The sequence below is a fragment of the Gadus macrocephalus genome, chromosome 5, assembly GCF_031168955.1.
Source record: "Gadus macrocephalus chromosome 5, ASM3116895v1".
NCBI lineage: Eukaryota > Metazoa > Chordata > Actinopteri > Gadiformes > Gadidae > Gadus > Gadus macrocephalus.
Window position 1 is genome coordinate 16,336,978 of NC_082386.1, and position 15,230 is coordinate 16,352,207.

General features: G+C 42.4%; 1 protein-coding gene across 2 annotated transcripts in view; it reads left to right on the top strand.

Annotated features, from left to right (window-relative positions):
• Window positions 1–12,892, top strand: part of rcan3 (regulator of calcineurin 3) — a 23,545-nt gene extending 10,653 nt beyond the window's left edge. Inside the window, exons 2-4 of one of the 2 annotated variants that reach the window (XM_060052786.1) lie at window positions 6,510–6,683; window positions 7,151–7,322; window positions 9,346–12,892. In XM_060052786.1, the coding sequence (XP_059908769.1) occupies window positions 6,510–6,683; window positions 7,151–7,322; window positions 9,346–9,503 (504 nt within the window). In that variant the 3' untranslated portion in view covers window positions 9,504–12,892. The remainder of the gene's footprint in view (window positions 1–6,509; window positions 6,684–7,150; window positions 7,323–9,345) is intronic. The other variant, XM_060052787.1, reaches the window with a different exon arrangement.
• The last annotated feature ends 2,338 nt before the right edge of the window (window positions 12,893–15,230 follow it).

Consider the following 15,230-nt stretch of genomic DNA (forward strand, 5'->3'; position numbering starts at 1 on the left):
CCAAACAGAATTATTCATGAAAATGACGTAAAGCAATGAACTAACGGAAATCTGATTTGGAAAAAATCATAAAAATAGACTGTATTTAATTATTTTGTGTGTGTGTGTGTGTTTAGGTTTGTGTGTGGTTTTGTGTGTATTTGTAAGGGTATGTGTGTGTAAGTTTGGGTGTATTGTTGAGTGTATTTGTGTGTGTGTGTGTTTGCTGAACACAAGTTTATATATGTACATTTGACGCATTCATGCGACATACAGATCGATCAAAGGGCTATTATTAAATGTCAGTTCGTTTTTTCTGAAGTGCTGCGTTCTTTCAGTGTGATTATTATAACAAATAAAGAAGCAGGCGCATGTAATTCTCAACTGCACAATGAGTGAACAAGTTCACAAAATGATATGATTGCAAGTATTATTTGTGAGAAACCTGATTCAAGTGTATTTTTCTTTATTTTCCAATTTTGTATTCCATCAAAACTCATGCCTCAGTACGTAATTTTGTGTGTGTGTGTGTGTGTGTGTGTGTGTGTGTGTGTGTGTGTGTGTGTGTGTGTGTGTGTGTGTGTGTGTGTGTGTGTGTGTGTGTGTGTGTTTGTGTGTGTATGGTGTTTGTATGTTTGTGTGTGTGTCTGTGTGGGTGAGAGAGAGAGCGAGACAGGGACCTGGTACCTTCAATGTTTGTGTGTTTTTGTTTGTAAGCACTTTGAGTGGTCATAGAAATTTGAAATGTTATATAATTGAAATGCATGAATGCAGTTCAATTGAGAGACGGCCGACAGGCTGATATACAAACAAACAGAGAGAGAGAGGAAAAAAAAGGCAGAAAGAGAAGCCCTGCAGTCATTTTATACTGAACAAACATATTCTTGCCACATAACAGAAGTATGCTGTGCAATCTAGCACACTTTCTTTAGTATGTACATGTGACAATATCTGTAACTCCTATCATTACATAGTTTTGCAACCCAAATCGCATTGACATCAAGCCAACATTGACGAAAATTATTCTTCACCTGAATTCGCATAAACCCTACATGAATGCTTAAAGATAGATAGACTAAACTGTTCATCCTCATCTTCCGGTCGAATAATCACCTACTCGTCTTTTGTATCGTTCAACTGCTCTAGTGACCACAACATAATGATTGAACACTTATGTACGGTTTTTAGTTTTTTGTGGTTGTTGCTCATCCCCACTGGGGCTCCTCTCTGTCTGATTCATTGTGTATCCTGATAATTCCCTTGTAATTTGGCTTGGGCCCCTTTGTGTGTGTGTGTGTGTGTGTGTGTGTGTGTGTGTGTGTGTGTGTGTGTGTGTGTGTGTGTGTGTGTGTGTGTGTGTGTGTGTGTGTGTGTGTGTGTGTGTGTGTGTGTGTGTGTGTGTGTGTGTGTGTGCCGTGTGTGTGTGTGTTTATTAGTAATTGTGTGTGTGTGTGTCTGTCTGTCTGTCTGTCTGTCTGTCTGTCTGTCTGTCTGTCTGTGTGTGTGTGTGTGTGTATGTGTGTGTGTGTGTGCGTGCATGCGTGCTTGCGTGTGTGCGTGCGTGTGTGTGCTGCTCAATGGACCTCATGCTGAGGATAGCCGTGTCACGTCTTCAAAGTGTTGGCAGATTTTCCATTCCCATCAGGAAAATAACTGCCTCATTACCCTAGAGGCAATCTGTTGAGCGGGGGGAGGAGTTTCATTATTTTATTTATTTTCTCTCCATTTCGTCTTCAAATGAACAAAATGTGACTTTAACGATTTGATTTGATGATAAATTCCACACACTTAATTAAATGGTGCACTTTCAGCTAAGCTAAAAGCCTAGCCTAGCCCCCTCTCTCTCTCTCTCTCTCTCTCTCTCTCTCTCTCTCTCTCTCTCTCTCTCTCTCTCTCTCTCTCTCTCTCTCTCTCTCTCTCTCTCTCTCTCTCTCTCTCTCTCTTATTCCCGGAAACATATAGTATACCGCTACGGTGTGTGGTGCATTTCATAATCAACACCACTACTGAAAAAGTATCACAAAGTTGCCGTGGGTCCTTCCTAGCCATGGCTGTAACACAACCCCTTTCCTCAAACTCTACACCTAAAGCCCATTTTTTTTTTTATCTCATAGTGTTCGAATTCCAGCTGAAACAGTGACTGTTTGTTGTTGCTTTCGATAGCACCCGTTAGTACTGAGTGAAAACTGATTACATTGTACAGGTAAAGTACTTAAGTACATACTTCAGATGGATCACATCAAGAAAGACTTAGGCCCTGTCCACACAAAGCCGAAACAGGCGAAACCGTTACGGTTTCGATCTATCCGGTTTCGCAGTATCTCCGTAAAGACGGAGTCAAGCGAAACCGGGTAGATCTGTAGAAACGCTGTAGTACACATTCCAGGCCCATAAGGGGCGCTGCTTCTGCTACAGAAATCCTTGTTGTTGTGAGTTCTGAGACTCCGCGGGCTTAACAGTCATTGGCTAGAGGGTCGAGGGGTGGGGCGATGACGTCATTGTTTACGGTTTCAGTCGGTTTCAGGCGTCCACACGAATCCAAAACGAAACCGGGTAGATTTGAAACCACCTCCGAGGGTGGTTTCAGAAGTTTGCGGTTTCGGTCAGCGGATTCGCCGGCTTCGTGTGGACGGAAGGCTGAACCGTACAAGACCTTTGCGGTTTCGCCATGAAATCGGCTTCGTGTGGACGGGGCCTTAGAAAACAGTCTGTCTTGTGCCTTTTAGACTCTTTGAGATTGTTGACGACAATTAGGCCCCGTCCACACGAAGCCGATTTCATGGCGAAACCGCAAAGGTCTTGTACGGTTCGGCCTTCCGTCCACACGAAGCCGGCGAAACCGCTGACCGAAACCGTAAACTTCTGAAACCACCCTCGGAGGTGGTTTCAAATCTACCCGGTTTCGTTTTAGATTCGTGTGGACGCCTGAAACTGACTGAAACCGTAAACCATGACGTCATCGCTTGACCCTCTAGCCAATGACTGTTGAGCCTGCGGAGTCTCACCCTTTATGCGCATGCTCGCCTCCTCTTCTTATTTATTTTTCTGCTGGATTTCCGTAGCTGAAGCAGCGCCTCTTATAGGCCTGGAATGTGTACTACAGCGTTTCTACAGATCTACCCGGTTTCGCTTGACTCCGTCTTTACGGAGATACTCCGAAACCGGATAGATCGAAACCGTAACGGTTTCGTCTGTTTCGGCTTCGTGTGGACGGGGCCTTAGTAACACAAAATTGTTACTGTCCTGGGGTAACAAAAAAGTGGACTTTTAACTTTTAACTGGTTTAATGTCCTCCGTTTTGTCCTCTTTACTATACTGCCAACTAGCTCACACTCATTCACTTCTCACTTTACATAGACATGGATACGGACTGTAGCCACACGTGTGTGTGTGTGTGTGTGTGGTTGTGTGTTTGTGTGTGTGCTTTTGTCTCTTTTTTTTGCATTATGATGGATTCCCTCCAGTTCAGCATTGTTCATAGTAGTTTATATCTACTGTAAATTACACAATATTTACTGTATACTATACAATGTTTTTCTATTGAATAGTATGAACTAGATTGAAACTACCATGTCCTCAGTTTCCACGTGATCCCAGTACACCTTCCCACACACGCACTCACACTCACACACGTATACACACACACACACACACACACACACACACACACACACACACACACACACACACACACACACACACACACACACACACACACACACACACACACACACACACACACACACACACACACACACACAAACACCAACATAAACACACCCACATACAAACACCCACACAGAAACAACAAAGACGTGAGTGTTGATGACAGATGAGCAGGCGACTGTAACTTAAAGCCTTTCCTCCTCTTCCTCGCCTGCCCTCCTCTTCCTCATGTCCCATTAAGATGTGTGCTCATAGAAGAGTGCATGAATAAGTGATCAGCGCACTCACTTAAGTTTCACACGACCGTATTGACCCACATATAAGACGATCCCGATAATAAGACGACCAACCCTTTTTCATAGTCATAATAGTCATAAAGTATACTCCTTGAGATCGAATCAGTTTTTTAATAAAGAGAATCATTATATTAGAATATCATCCAGGACGCTCCAATGTCCAACCATCCAAAATGTGTTGTTCTCCCGAAACTACTTTTTCAGACGCATTTCTTGCAAAATGATATATTCCGGTAAATACGGTAATAGTTAGCCTGTGTGCCTGTGTGTGTGTGTGTGTGTGTGTGTGTGTGTGTGTGTGTGTGTGTGTGTGTGTGTGTGTGTGTGTGTGTGTGTGTGTGTGTGTGTGTGTGTGTGCGTGTGTCTGTGCGTGTGTGTGTCCGTGCTTGTCTCTGCACGGGCGTGTGCTGGTTTGTGTTGTGTTGCGTCTCTGCTTGTGTGGACTTACATTCAGTGTGTTGTTTACTTTCTACCAGCTAATCAGTCGCCACGCATTGGGTTTGATGACATGTGGGTAAACTTTGATCACATCAAGGCGTTGCCAGTTGCATTCTGAAGACCTAAGTGGACTTGGATGTCGGCCAAACAATTCCTCTGTTGTGTTTCCCAGGCAAATGTTGTGTTATTTCGATAATGGGTGACTTAAGTTAATCTGTAGAAAGCCAGGAGTTGTTCTGGGGTTCCATTACGTTGGTAAACGCATTTCCCTTTTATGCATGTACACGCATAGTCATCGGCCAATCAGTAGATAGAGGTGGGGAGGAGTTGTTTTACATTATTTATATATTCAACTTATATTTATATGTAACATATTTTTCTGCGCTTTTGTAGTGTATACAGGGTACTCTTGCAAAAATAGTTTGTACGTTCAATGAGACTGAAATAAAGGCAAAATAAAATATGTATTAAAGTTACTTACAAGTGAGGCTGAAAACAATCAAGTTGTCATCGTCATCGTCATCCGCTTATCCGGGGTCGGGTCGCGGGGGGAGCAACTCAAGCAGGGGGCCCCAGACTTCCCTTTTCCGGGGCCACATTGACCAGCTCTGACGGGGGGATCCCGAGGCGTTCCCAGGCCAGTGTTGAGATATAATCTCTCCACCTAGTCCTGGGTCTTCCCCGAGGTCTCCTCCCCACTAAGTTGTATCCAATCAAATGTTTAAAGAAAAGTACTGCACTACCAGTTTATAAAAAAAGCGGTGCAGTGCAGCTATAGCAGGGTTTCCTAATCATGTGATCCGCATTCTTGACCCAAAATCTGCTAATAACCAAGCAAACAGTACTAATTATATCTTATTAAAATGGTTGAAAATGCACCAAGATGGAATGTGCATGATAACATGTGAAACCCTTCCAATAGGATTCAAAAAGGTTTATTTTGTTGCGTGTTTGGCTAATTGCTGCTCTGTTTGATGTGCTGATTGTGGTCAGAGATAAGTAATCATGATTACTTTCAGTGACATGGTTTGATGGCACATTTAAACACACACCTATGTAGAGGAGTGACCCATTTCTAATTAATGCTGTGTGTTGGTAACCCATGACATAATTAGTCAATGTCTCCTCACGACCTGCCTTTAATAAATAGATACCGAATCGCTAAGCTACATCAAACACACACACCCAATCATCCTTGTATGATTACCTTAATGATGTCGCCCTTAGAATCATAACTTTAATTATTACTCATTTGGTTTTCTTTCAGTGAGTCAACGTAATATTCATAAATCTGAACAAATGTATCAGTATCAGAGACAAGTATCAGTGAGTATCAGAGACAAAAGGGTGATGTTATGGGAGTTTATAAGTATTTTCTATCTGATGGTATCTATTATAGATACCCACCTGAAGTACGGTAAAACACCTGGGAAATGTAGCAACATTTGAAAGACTAAACCTTTTTTGATAGTGGTATAGCAATTTGGTGATGGGGCTATATATGGAGGAGGTGACTTTTCCCACTCATTATTAAATTCATTGCTCTCATTTTAAAGGCTGAAATCTGTGTAAAGGAGTCTAGATCATGTAATGCTTTTAAGTAGTATTTTAACATCATCTAATGTTCACCTTCATGGTACAGTGTTATCTCGGATTTCTCAGTCTCTGTGGCATCACGTGGATGTTTTGTGACTATCTTTATTCTCGACTCTTTCCCGGGAGACTTTGACTTAACTTTGACTGTGTGTGAATTCCAACAAAATTTTGTGTCACTTGCCTGTCAACGTTCCCATTCAGTATTGACCATTACATTGATATTTGTTTTCCAACGGTAAGAGAGGGAGACTGTGCATGTGATGTGTCTCAGTAGACATTATGTGTCATTCAGGAGCGGGCCACCGTTGACATGGTAACGTAATACAATTTTTGATCATGATTTCGATTTTTGGGTAAACGCTCTCCAAACTAATATCGAGTTAAAATAAATTATTATTTTTTGTATATTTTAGTTCTCAGTTCCAAGTTGTTTTTTTTGGAAAGAAAATGCGGAATAAATGCATGAAGTTTTCGAATCGTTTGAATAATCCTAATATTAATAATGATAAAGCCGCCCTACTTCTTTGCTTACAGGAGCGTTTCGAGGCCTTGTTCAGGAGCTACGACGAGCAGACCACCTTCCAGATGTTCAAGAGTTTCCGGAGAGTTCGCATCACCTTCGGGACCCCGGAGGCGGCCGCACGCGCACGCAGCGAACTGCATGAGACAGAGTTCAACGGCCAGCAACTGAAGCTCTTCTTTGCTCAGGTCAGAAGTCACCCAAAAAGCGAGTGGTGGAGGTGAACAGATTGCATCGTTTATATCAGAACACTTGAGATCAGGTTTGATCTATTCGATTTCTTGAATTAAATTGCTAGAGATTATATTTGATCATATGACAATAGATACGATTTCTTCACACTTAATTGCTTCGGATTAAATTGCTCTAGGTTCGTTACGATTCAAGATATTTTATTTACACCCTACCAGTGTTCAACCACACCCTCAGCAGGCCAGAATAGTCTAGTGGGTTTGACTCCAACCTGGAAGGTTCTGGGTTTGAACCCCATCGTCCACAGCCTACCTCCAGGCATCCCTGAGCAAGACGCCCTCACTCCCACCTCCACTTAAATTACCTTTATCAAGAAAATTAAACACTTATTAGCTTCAACAACAAGTGTCTACAGCTACATGACTTAACAGAAGACTCTACTCTCCACTCTTATGTGATCCAGGTCCAAAATGGAGGCGAGGACGTGGACAAGGCGTACCTGGCACCCCCCCAGCCCGTTAAGCAGTTCCTGATCTCCCCCCCCGCCTCCCCCCCCGGGGGGTGGAGCCAGAGCGAAGACGCCACGCCCACCATCAACTACGACCTGCTGTGTGCGGTGGCCAAGCTGGGACCCGGTGGGTACCTGGGGTAGTGGGGGTGGTTGTTGTGGTTGTTGATCTGGTTTTCGTTGTGGCGTTGGTTGTTGTGGTTGCTGCTGTGGTGGCTGTTGTGGTTGTTGTTGTGGTTGTTGTTGTGGTTGTTGTGGTGGTTGTTGTGGTTGCTGCTGTGGTGGCTGTTGTGGTTGTTGTTGTGGTTGTGGTTTTGTTGTGGTTTTGTTGTGGTGCTGAGTGTTGTGGTTGTTGTTGTTCTGGTTTTTGTAATGGTTGTTGTTGTGGTGGTGGTTGTTGTACATGTTGTTGTTGTTGTGGCGCAGGTTGTTGTGGTTTTTGTAATGGTTGTTGTTGTGGTGGTGGTTGTTGTACATGTTGTTGTTGTGGCGCAGGTTGTTGTGGTTTTTGTAATGGTTGTTGTTGTGGTTGTGGCGGGTGGTTGTTGTTTTGATTTTTGTTGTGGTGGTGGTTGTTGCATTTGTTGATTAGAAGTGATGAAAAAGACATGATGTGGAATATGACTTGTGTGCAGGGGATAGAATTGTAGCCTGATGTGCGATTAGGGATTAAGAGGAGTTAAGTAAGAATGGACTACGAAAACACAATCTTGGTCACAGGATTTATTTTGTTGCACAAATCCATAACTTTTTATTACAATAATATGATTAAGCTAAGAATAACACAAACAGCAAATTTAAATAATACCAAAAATGCTAAAACAATAATTGTTCTTACTTTTCCTCAATTTTCCCTTGGAGATGAATAAAATACCAATCTGTTCTCTAATACAATTTTACTACAACTTCTAGCTCTTAAATAATGATAATAGACAACAGCTTCCATCTTCCTAACACCAAAACAGTCAAATGGAAAACAGAGAGCTATGTTTTATATTATTGAGGATAATTAACCTGGTAGTCAACTAATTTGGAGCTCACTCATTAAAAAACCTGTGTGCTCCAAGCTATATGAGGCTTTAAACCCCAAGGGGTATTACATACAGACGCCGACTAGAACATTTGTAAATTAACCTTTTAACCTGGTGTCCCTGGATCTTGTTAGCATTGCTCTTTAAAGGACTGCTGCTAAATTATACATATTTTAAGGGTAAGAGGATCAGCTTTTTGTTAAGCTCTTCAACTTTTGGGCTTTTAACTTCAAACCTGTCTTTGAGTTCAATGGCAATGTGTTGTGTTGTGATCCCTAAAGCACATTTACTCAGCACTCGATAAACCAAGACTCAACCGAAAATGATCAGTATCACATCATAAGACATCAGAAGACATTTACGAAGGCATTTTGTGTCTTGGAACGTACAACCATTTGGAATGGTTGTACGAGAGATGTACTAACCACTGTCAAAGCCTCACATGGAAGTGTATTGACATAGAAAACAGCATTATTATCTCAAACACATCATTCATTTTTTATGGGACGACATTCACACATACTCAAACACACACACTTACTACACACTCCGATTATTCATACGTACCAAAGTACGCATGAAGCAATGAAAAACCTCCCCATAGTCCGGCATCAGGGAATATGTTGGTGTATTTCTCATGTCTCCTACTCTGCTGGTGTCATTCCACACCTGATAAGTGCGTTGCAACACACAGACTGCCTCAGCCAAGAGCATGTGTCAGCAACAGGCCCCCACAGCCGAGCTCCCCCCCCCCCCACTGGACTCGCTCACCGCTGCCTGCCAACTTCTCGCATCGCCATGGCAACCGTGATACAATCTAGCCTGTGTATGTCTCCAATCAAGAGCGTGATCAGCGTTGTGATGAAAAGGCAGGGCCTCAAGACGTGTCTCTTCTCCTCTCCTCTGTGCTCCACAAATTACGATAGGAAGCAGCGCGTTGTTGCATAACAACATCCCCGTGTTTTATACTCAGCCTAATGAAATGTTGTCGTCTGCCGCGGCGCAACCCGGCAATTACACCCTTTCGAAAGAGTACGTGCAGGAGCTCCGTGTTCATTGTCCTTCTCCTCCTCTCCCCCCTCCCTCCCCCTCCCTCCCCCTCCCTCCCTCGCCCCCCAGCAGGTGAGAAGTACGAGCTGCACGCGGGCACCGAGTCCACCCCCAGCGTGGTCGTGCACGTGTGCGAGAGCGAGGCAGAGGAGGAGGCGGAGGCCCGGCCAAAGCAGAAGATCGTCCAGACCCGACGTCCCGAAGGCGCTCCCAATGTCTTGAACTAAAAGACGGAAGACACTCCTTTCACCCACCACCAATGACCTGCTCTCTCTCTCTCTCTCTCTCTCTCTCTCTCTCTCTCTTACACGCTCTCTCGCTATCTGTGCGCCGGTGGCACTGCGGTCGCCCCCCCCCCTCCTTGACCCCCACCCCTTATATCCATGAACACACCTGGCTGTCTCAATTTCTCTCTCTGTCTCGTCTTGATCGGCCCCTGCAGAGACGAGTGGCGACGCCCCCATCATTTCAGTTCAACGACTTAGCGAATCGAAACCGACAAACATCGACAACCGTGTTTGTAAGGGGGGGGATGCGTGCCGATGGAACGAGGTGGCCTGAGTGGAAGGTAAGGAGGGGAGGGGGGGAGGAAGGGGGTGGGAGTGGATGGATGAGAACCACACACACACACACACACACACACACACACACACACACACACTCATCATTTACATGCAGTGGACCCCGTGGGGACTTGTGGCAGCATCCCCACCTCTCGACGGGCCCCACCCCGACCCCTGGCCCCTCAGCCGCAGACGGTTCCCAGGCAGGGGGGGATAAGAACAAAAAACGACGGAAATCCCATATTCACACTTTCATACACGCTTTCTATCTATTGCTAGTGCTCGGTGATGTTAGATGTTTGCCTTTTGCGAAAGTCTCGACTCTCCTTTTTTTCGTCTGGGTATGTTTGGATATTTGTTGCTATTTGACTGAGGCACACGGCTAACCTTTCTTATTTTTTTCTCCAAATGTTTGATTTTGCCTTTTGCTCCTCCGGTTCTGTACTGTATGTCTCTTTCTTGGGATTTTTCCATCCTCCATTTTCATGTTCCCTCTTCAGTGTAGGCCTATGTGGCATCAGGACTGACTGCGCCATGTTCCTGCTCTTGACTGCATGAGTATATATATATATACATATATATACTGTATTACAAAACAGAAACACAGAATGCTCAACATATCTAAAGAAAAAAGGATCGTATTTAACGTTTCAATGCACACACACACACACACACACACACACACACACACACACACACACACACACACACACACACACACACACAGCATGGAGCGCCATGTGTAACTGATCAAAAAAAGTTGTAGTGGACGTTCTTTTCTCACTCTTTGACTTGTTCATTTCAAAGATGTGTTGTGTTTTTATTTTTTCTGATACTACTAGATGTGTGTACTCCTAAATATGTATTTGATACACAAATAGTTTTTTTGCATGCAAGTTATTTCTGTAGTCAAAGAGCTGCAGCGTTTTTCTTTTCTACTGTTTACGAGTGGTGACGGCAAAACGGAATCATTGTCTTTGAAGTGAACGCATATCTATGCTATATACGAGACTGACGAAAAAAAGCCTGGATTTTATGAAGAAACTCAATTTGGCAGTTCGGTGGTTCCTCCTTTCAACTTGACGACAAACCGGCCTCTAATTGCGTCCTTTTGTCGGTATTCAATCATCAGAGATTGCTCAAGACACCTTCGATTGACAATTCTTAATTCCCGTCTAGGAACCTATTTTATTATTCTTTATTAAACATATTTTGCATGTGTTTAAATTGGTGCGTCTCACATCTCAACCTCTTATTACTTTTCTATGAGGCCTCTTTGTATGGGTCAGGGTTTTCTTTCCGGAACCTTCTAGTGCTTGTTTTGCACCGAGTACCTCTTGATATCTCTGAGCGACAGTGCAGGACCACGCCCCGTTCCCATCGACGGTCATCCACCCTGATCCCTAATGTAAAAAGCTGAGTAGTGCGGTGAAAAAACAAACCATTTATTTGGATCTACTATCTTACTACAAGAAGCATTTTTGTTTTTGCAGAGAAAGGTTAGTAGAAAAAAAGAAAAGTAGCCTCATGAGAAATCAACCAAAGCAATCACTGACTCACGGACTCTCTCCAGCATCTACTACACGTTAAAATCACATTGATTTTTGTTAGATTGCTTAATTTTTTATTAATTTTCCTGTTAAATAATGTTTTATTTCAGTTAATTAGTTTGGGAATTTGAATTGACTGGGATTCTGGGAAACATCTTCATGCTGCTTTCATACGAGTTTAAACTAACCAAGATCGATACAACATTTTATTTTTACATTCTTTTTAGAATCCCATCAACTGATTCGATCTCGTCCAGTCATACTTTAGTGATGTTATAGAGAAGTTAATCGAACAACTGATTAGTACAGGAGGGTCATTGGGGAGTCTAAACCATATTTGTATTAGGGAGCATGAAATCTACAGAAAAAAATACTTTATTTTGCTATTTCGATATTAGCTAGCAAAAGACGAGTCTCTGCATGCAAGCACTTTATTGTCAGTATTTTGTTACATTTTCTCCACACTGTGTAAATGATTCATGCTACAATGGAAATGTAGAATACACACTGTACATATATTTTTTGCTTTCTTTTGTGCTTTCTTATTTTCTTTCCTTCGCTCAAGCTGAACACCTGGGTAGCCTTCTCACCAGCATATTGCCAGTGAGTGAAACACACGTTTCTCAATTTATATTTCCTTATTCTAGTGTGTACCTTCGCGGTCAGTGCAACTGTACTTTAAAACAAATAATGAATGAGTCGAAATGGATGGGAAGATTTTTACAAACGCGACAGTGATATGTGTCGGTTGACACTGTAGAGCTGATTTTGATCTTCTGTTGGTCCATATTAGTGTGTTCTTTCAGGGGCACATTTCATGGTGAATGAATGCAGTCCTCTTATTTAAATGGCCCACATTAACATAGTGTCATTTTAACAGTATGTGTCCGTTGAACTGGCTGCGGAAAAATGGGGAACATGTTTTATGGAAGAAGAAGCAGATTTGCAGGAGAGAGAAACCTATTTGAAATTGTTGTTGTTTTTTTACTGTCTGTGGTTAATGGTTATTTGAAGATCGTTGAATAATGATTATGATTGGAAGGAAAATGTATATTTATGTACATATGCCAAGTGTATTTGTTGCGAGGCCAGTCCCAGTGTGCAGTTTTATGGCTTCTCTTTATGTTACAAAGATACAAAATAATAAAATGAAGTCCTGACAATGCTCGATCTAAACCCATCTCTCATTGTGTTGTGTTGAACATGGACTCGTATTTTATTCGTCTCGAGGAAAGTCTACTTAAAGGTCAATAAAACTGTTTTGTCACTGTTGTATTGTTTTTGTTCAAATATAAATATGGTGTCTTGTATCGTATGAGTTCAGAAAACAAAGTAGCAAAACAAGCAATAATTTCCAGTTCTCGATACAGTCTGTATTTTCATGTTCTGTACTTATTTCTGAGAGATGGACTCTATCTCTTACGGTATCAGCTTCTACTTGTGTAGTATACTTGTCCTTTGTTTCACCAACATTAATAATATAAAGAGGTATTCTTAAAAACATGCTTAGTGTCATTCATTATAGCAGTATGCTTTTTACTCTGGTTAAAGAACATCCATGTTTTTCCAAGACACATACACTTACAAATACACACATCCACACACAGATAGATTTTTATGAACGAGTTTGCAAGTGGCCTGCTATAGGTATATAAGGACCATTCCCCTTAGGGGGTTATACCAAACAAACACTTTCTTCTACTCTTTAAACCATTCTCCCTGCTGATACTGTTTGTATATTGTGTGTACAGGTATACGCACACACTTGACTGTAACTATTACTGTAATAAACTGCAATCACTGGAAGTGGCATCTCTACGTGGCAATGACTAAGGACCTGTTTTCTGCCTTGCAGGCCAACAATTGTGATTTTGAAAGAATGACTGATGGTTTTGTTGACAGTCAATTGAGCAATGATATATTTCTTTCATCACCATCCTCCTTTCTAATTCAACCTCCTCCTTGTGTTACGGTGGGTTGAAGACAAGGGCAAAACACAAATGAAACAATGGCGACAATGACACCCTTGTGTGAGTGACTGTCACAGTGTTGTCACAGACATTCAGGGCCTTATGGAAGATATGTTATGTTTAAAAGAAAGTACAGTAAAAGGATATAGGAGGAGGATGTAAGGCTTGGTGTTGTTTTTCTTCATGCAGGGGATCTATTCCTGATCATTTTGTTCTCCCCTTATCTGCATTGAGGCCAGTGTTTTTTTTCCTGTCTGCTACCTCTATCTCCCACTATTTACCTCTAACAGCAAACTCAGAAATCAATTACTCACAGCACAAGCGACCTATTGATGCAGGGTAGATAACTCACCATTACTGAAAAGGTTAAACAAGCATTGAACTTATGTGATCCTGTGATCATTCAGGATTTGGTTAGACTGTAGTTTGCCTACGTTGTACAGATCGACTAAATGTGTTATCATCGGTTGTTGTGTTATGTCCAACCTTTGGGACTCGCCATCACAAAAGTATTATTGTTTAATAGGAATATGGTTCGATTTAAATATAAATGAATTACTGAATTTTGGGCGTGGTTTGCTGAACAAAGGTCGGCTTACACCAAATAAAAGTACATTTTCAATTCATTGTTTATTTTACAGCGATTCACTGACAGATCCATAAGGAAGGTACATTTTTGTATGCGAGTTCCCGTGGCCACAGAAAGCCCTCTTTCATGGCTGTGGTGAGTGGGGGAATTCCTCTTTACAATGAGCCTTACTGTGTCAGGGAGGAGGAAGTGAGCTCCAATGTTACCTCACTATATATGCACACCTAGTTGGAGGGAAGGATCTACACAGTTAGTGATCGTTTTCCTTAAATATAGATAGTTGTTAGGTGGCAGAGGCATTAGGGAAGATCGTTCTTTCACCTCACAATTGAAAAACCTCAATTTATCTTTCGATTTTGTTAGATTGTAATGGAGGAACTCAAGTAAATAGTGGAGGAATGGTCAACAGGTTTGTATGTTATTGTGGGGTGGCTGTAATCACTAATAGATAAGGTAAGTTTAAATGACTGCAAAGAGCTGTGGACACAACATCTGGTTTTAAATCAGTGTACTCAAGTATAGACATGAGGAGAGATTATCATGCAAACAGAGTGTCAGTCTAAAACTGGTGTACACATATGAATGCTTTAAGTCTGAGTAATGCCTTGTGTGAAACATTTCCAATGATCTTATCATAAACTCCCGCATAGGTGTGCTGTTTACCAACAACATTTCAGATTCCACGTTGTGTGAGAAGAAAAAAAGAAGATAATAATCAATCAAGTGTTTGAGAAATGTGATCCTGCGGGCTTTAGAAGTACGCTTAAGTCAAGAGGCAAGAAGACGTAGCCTACCACCCCGCACAAACAGCGATGACAACGTGGGCAAGTTCAATTACATGCTCTGACAAAAGGGGGCCGGTGCTGCACTTCCAGGCAACACCTAGCTCCCCCCGAGGTAACAGGAGCCGCTAGCCTGGCGGCTGGTTTGGCGCTGGCCGGGGAAACACCATTATGCCCACTGTTACAGGTGTGATAGGAGCCTGGGAACGGGAGAGGGAGAGTGAAAGAAGGGGGGAAGAGGAGGGAGGGAGGGGCCGAAGTGACTTGCAAGAGCATGTCTGTCCTGCATGCCATGATGCAATTAAATATAGTGTCTAATTAATAAACACGTATGCACACGTCTCGAGAGGGGATGAGAAATATAGACAGAGACAGAGGAAACAGATTTTTAAATGATGAACACTACAGAGCATGACCCAAACCAATTGACCTTGAAGGCATGGAAGAAATGTACAGTTAGCCAACTATGTACACAAATGCTGGCTTCCCTTGTAAAGTAA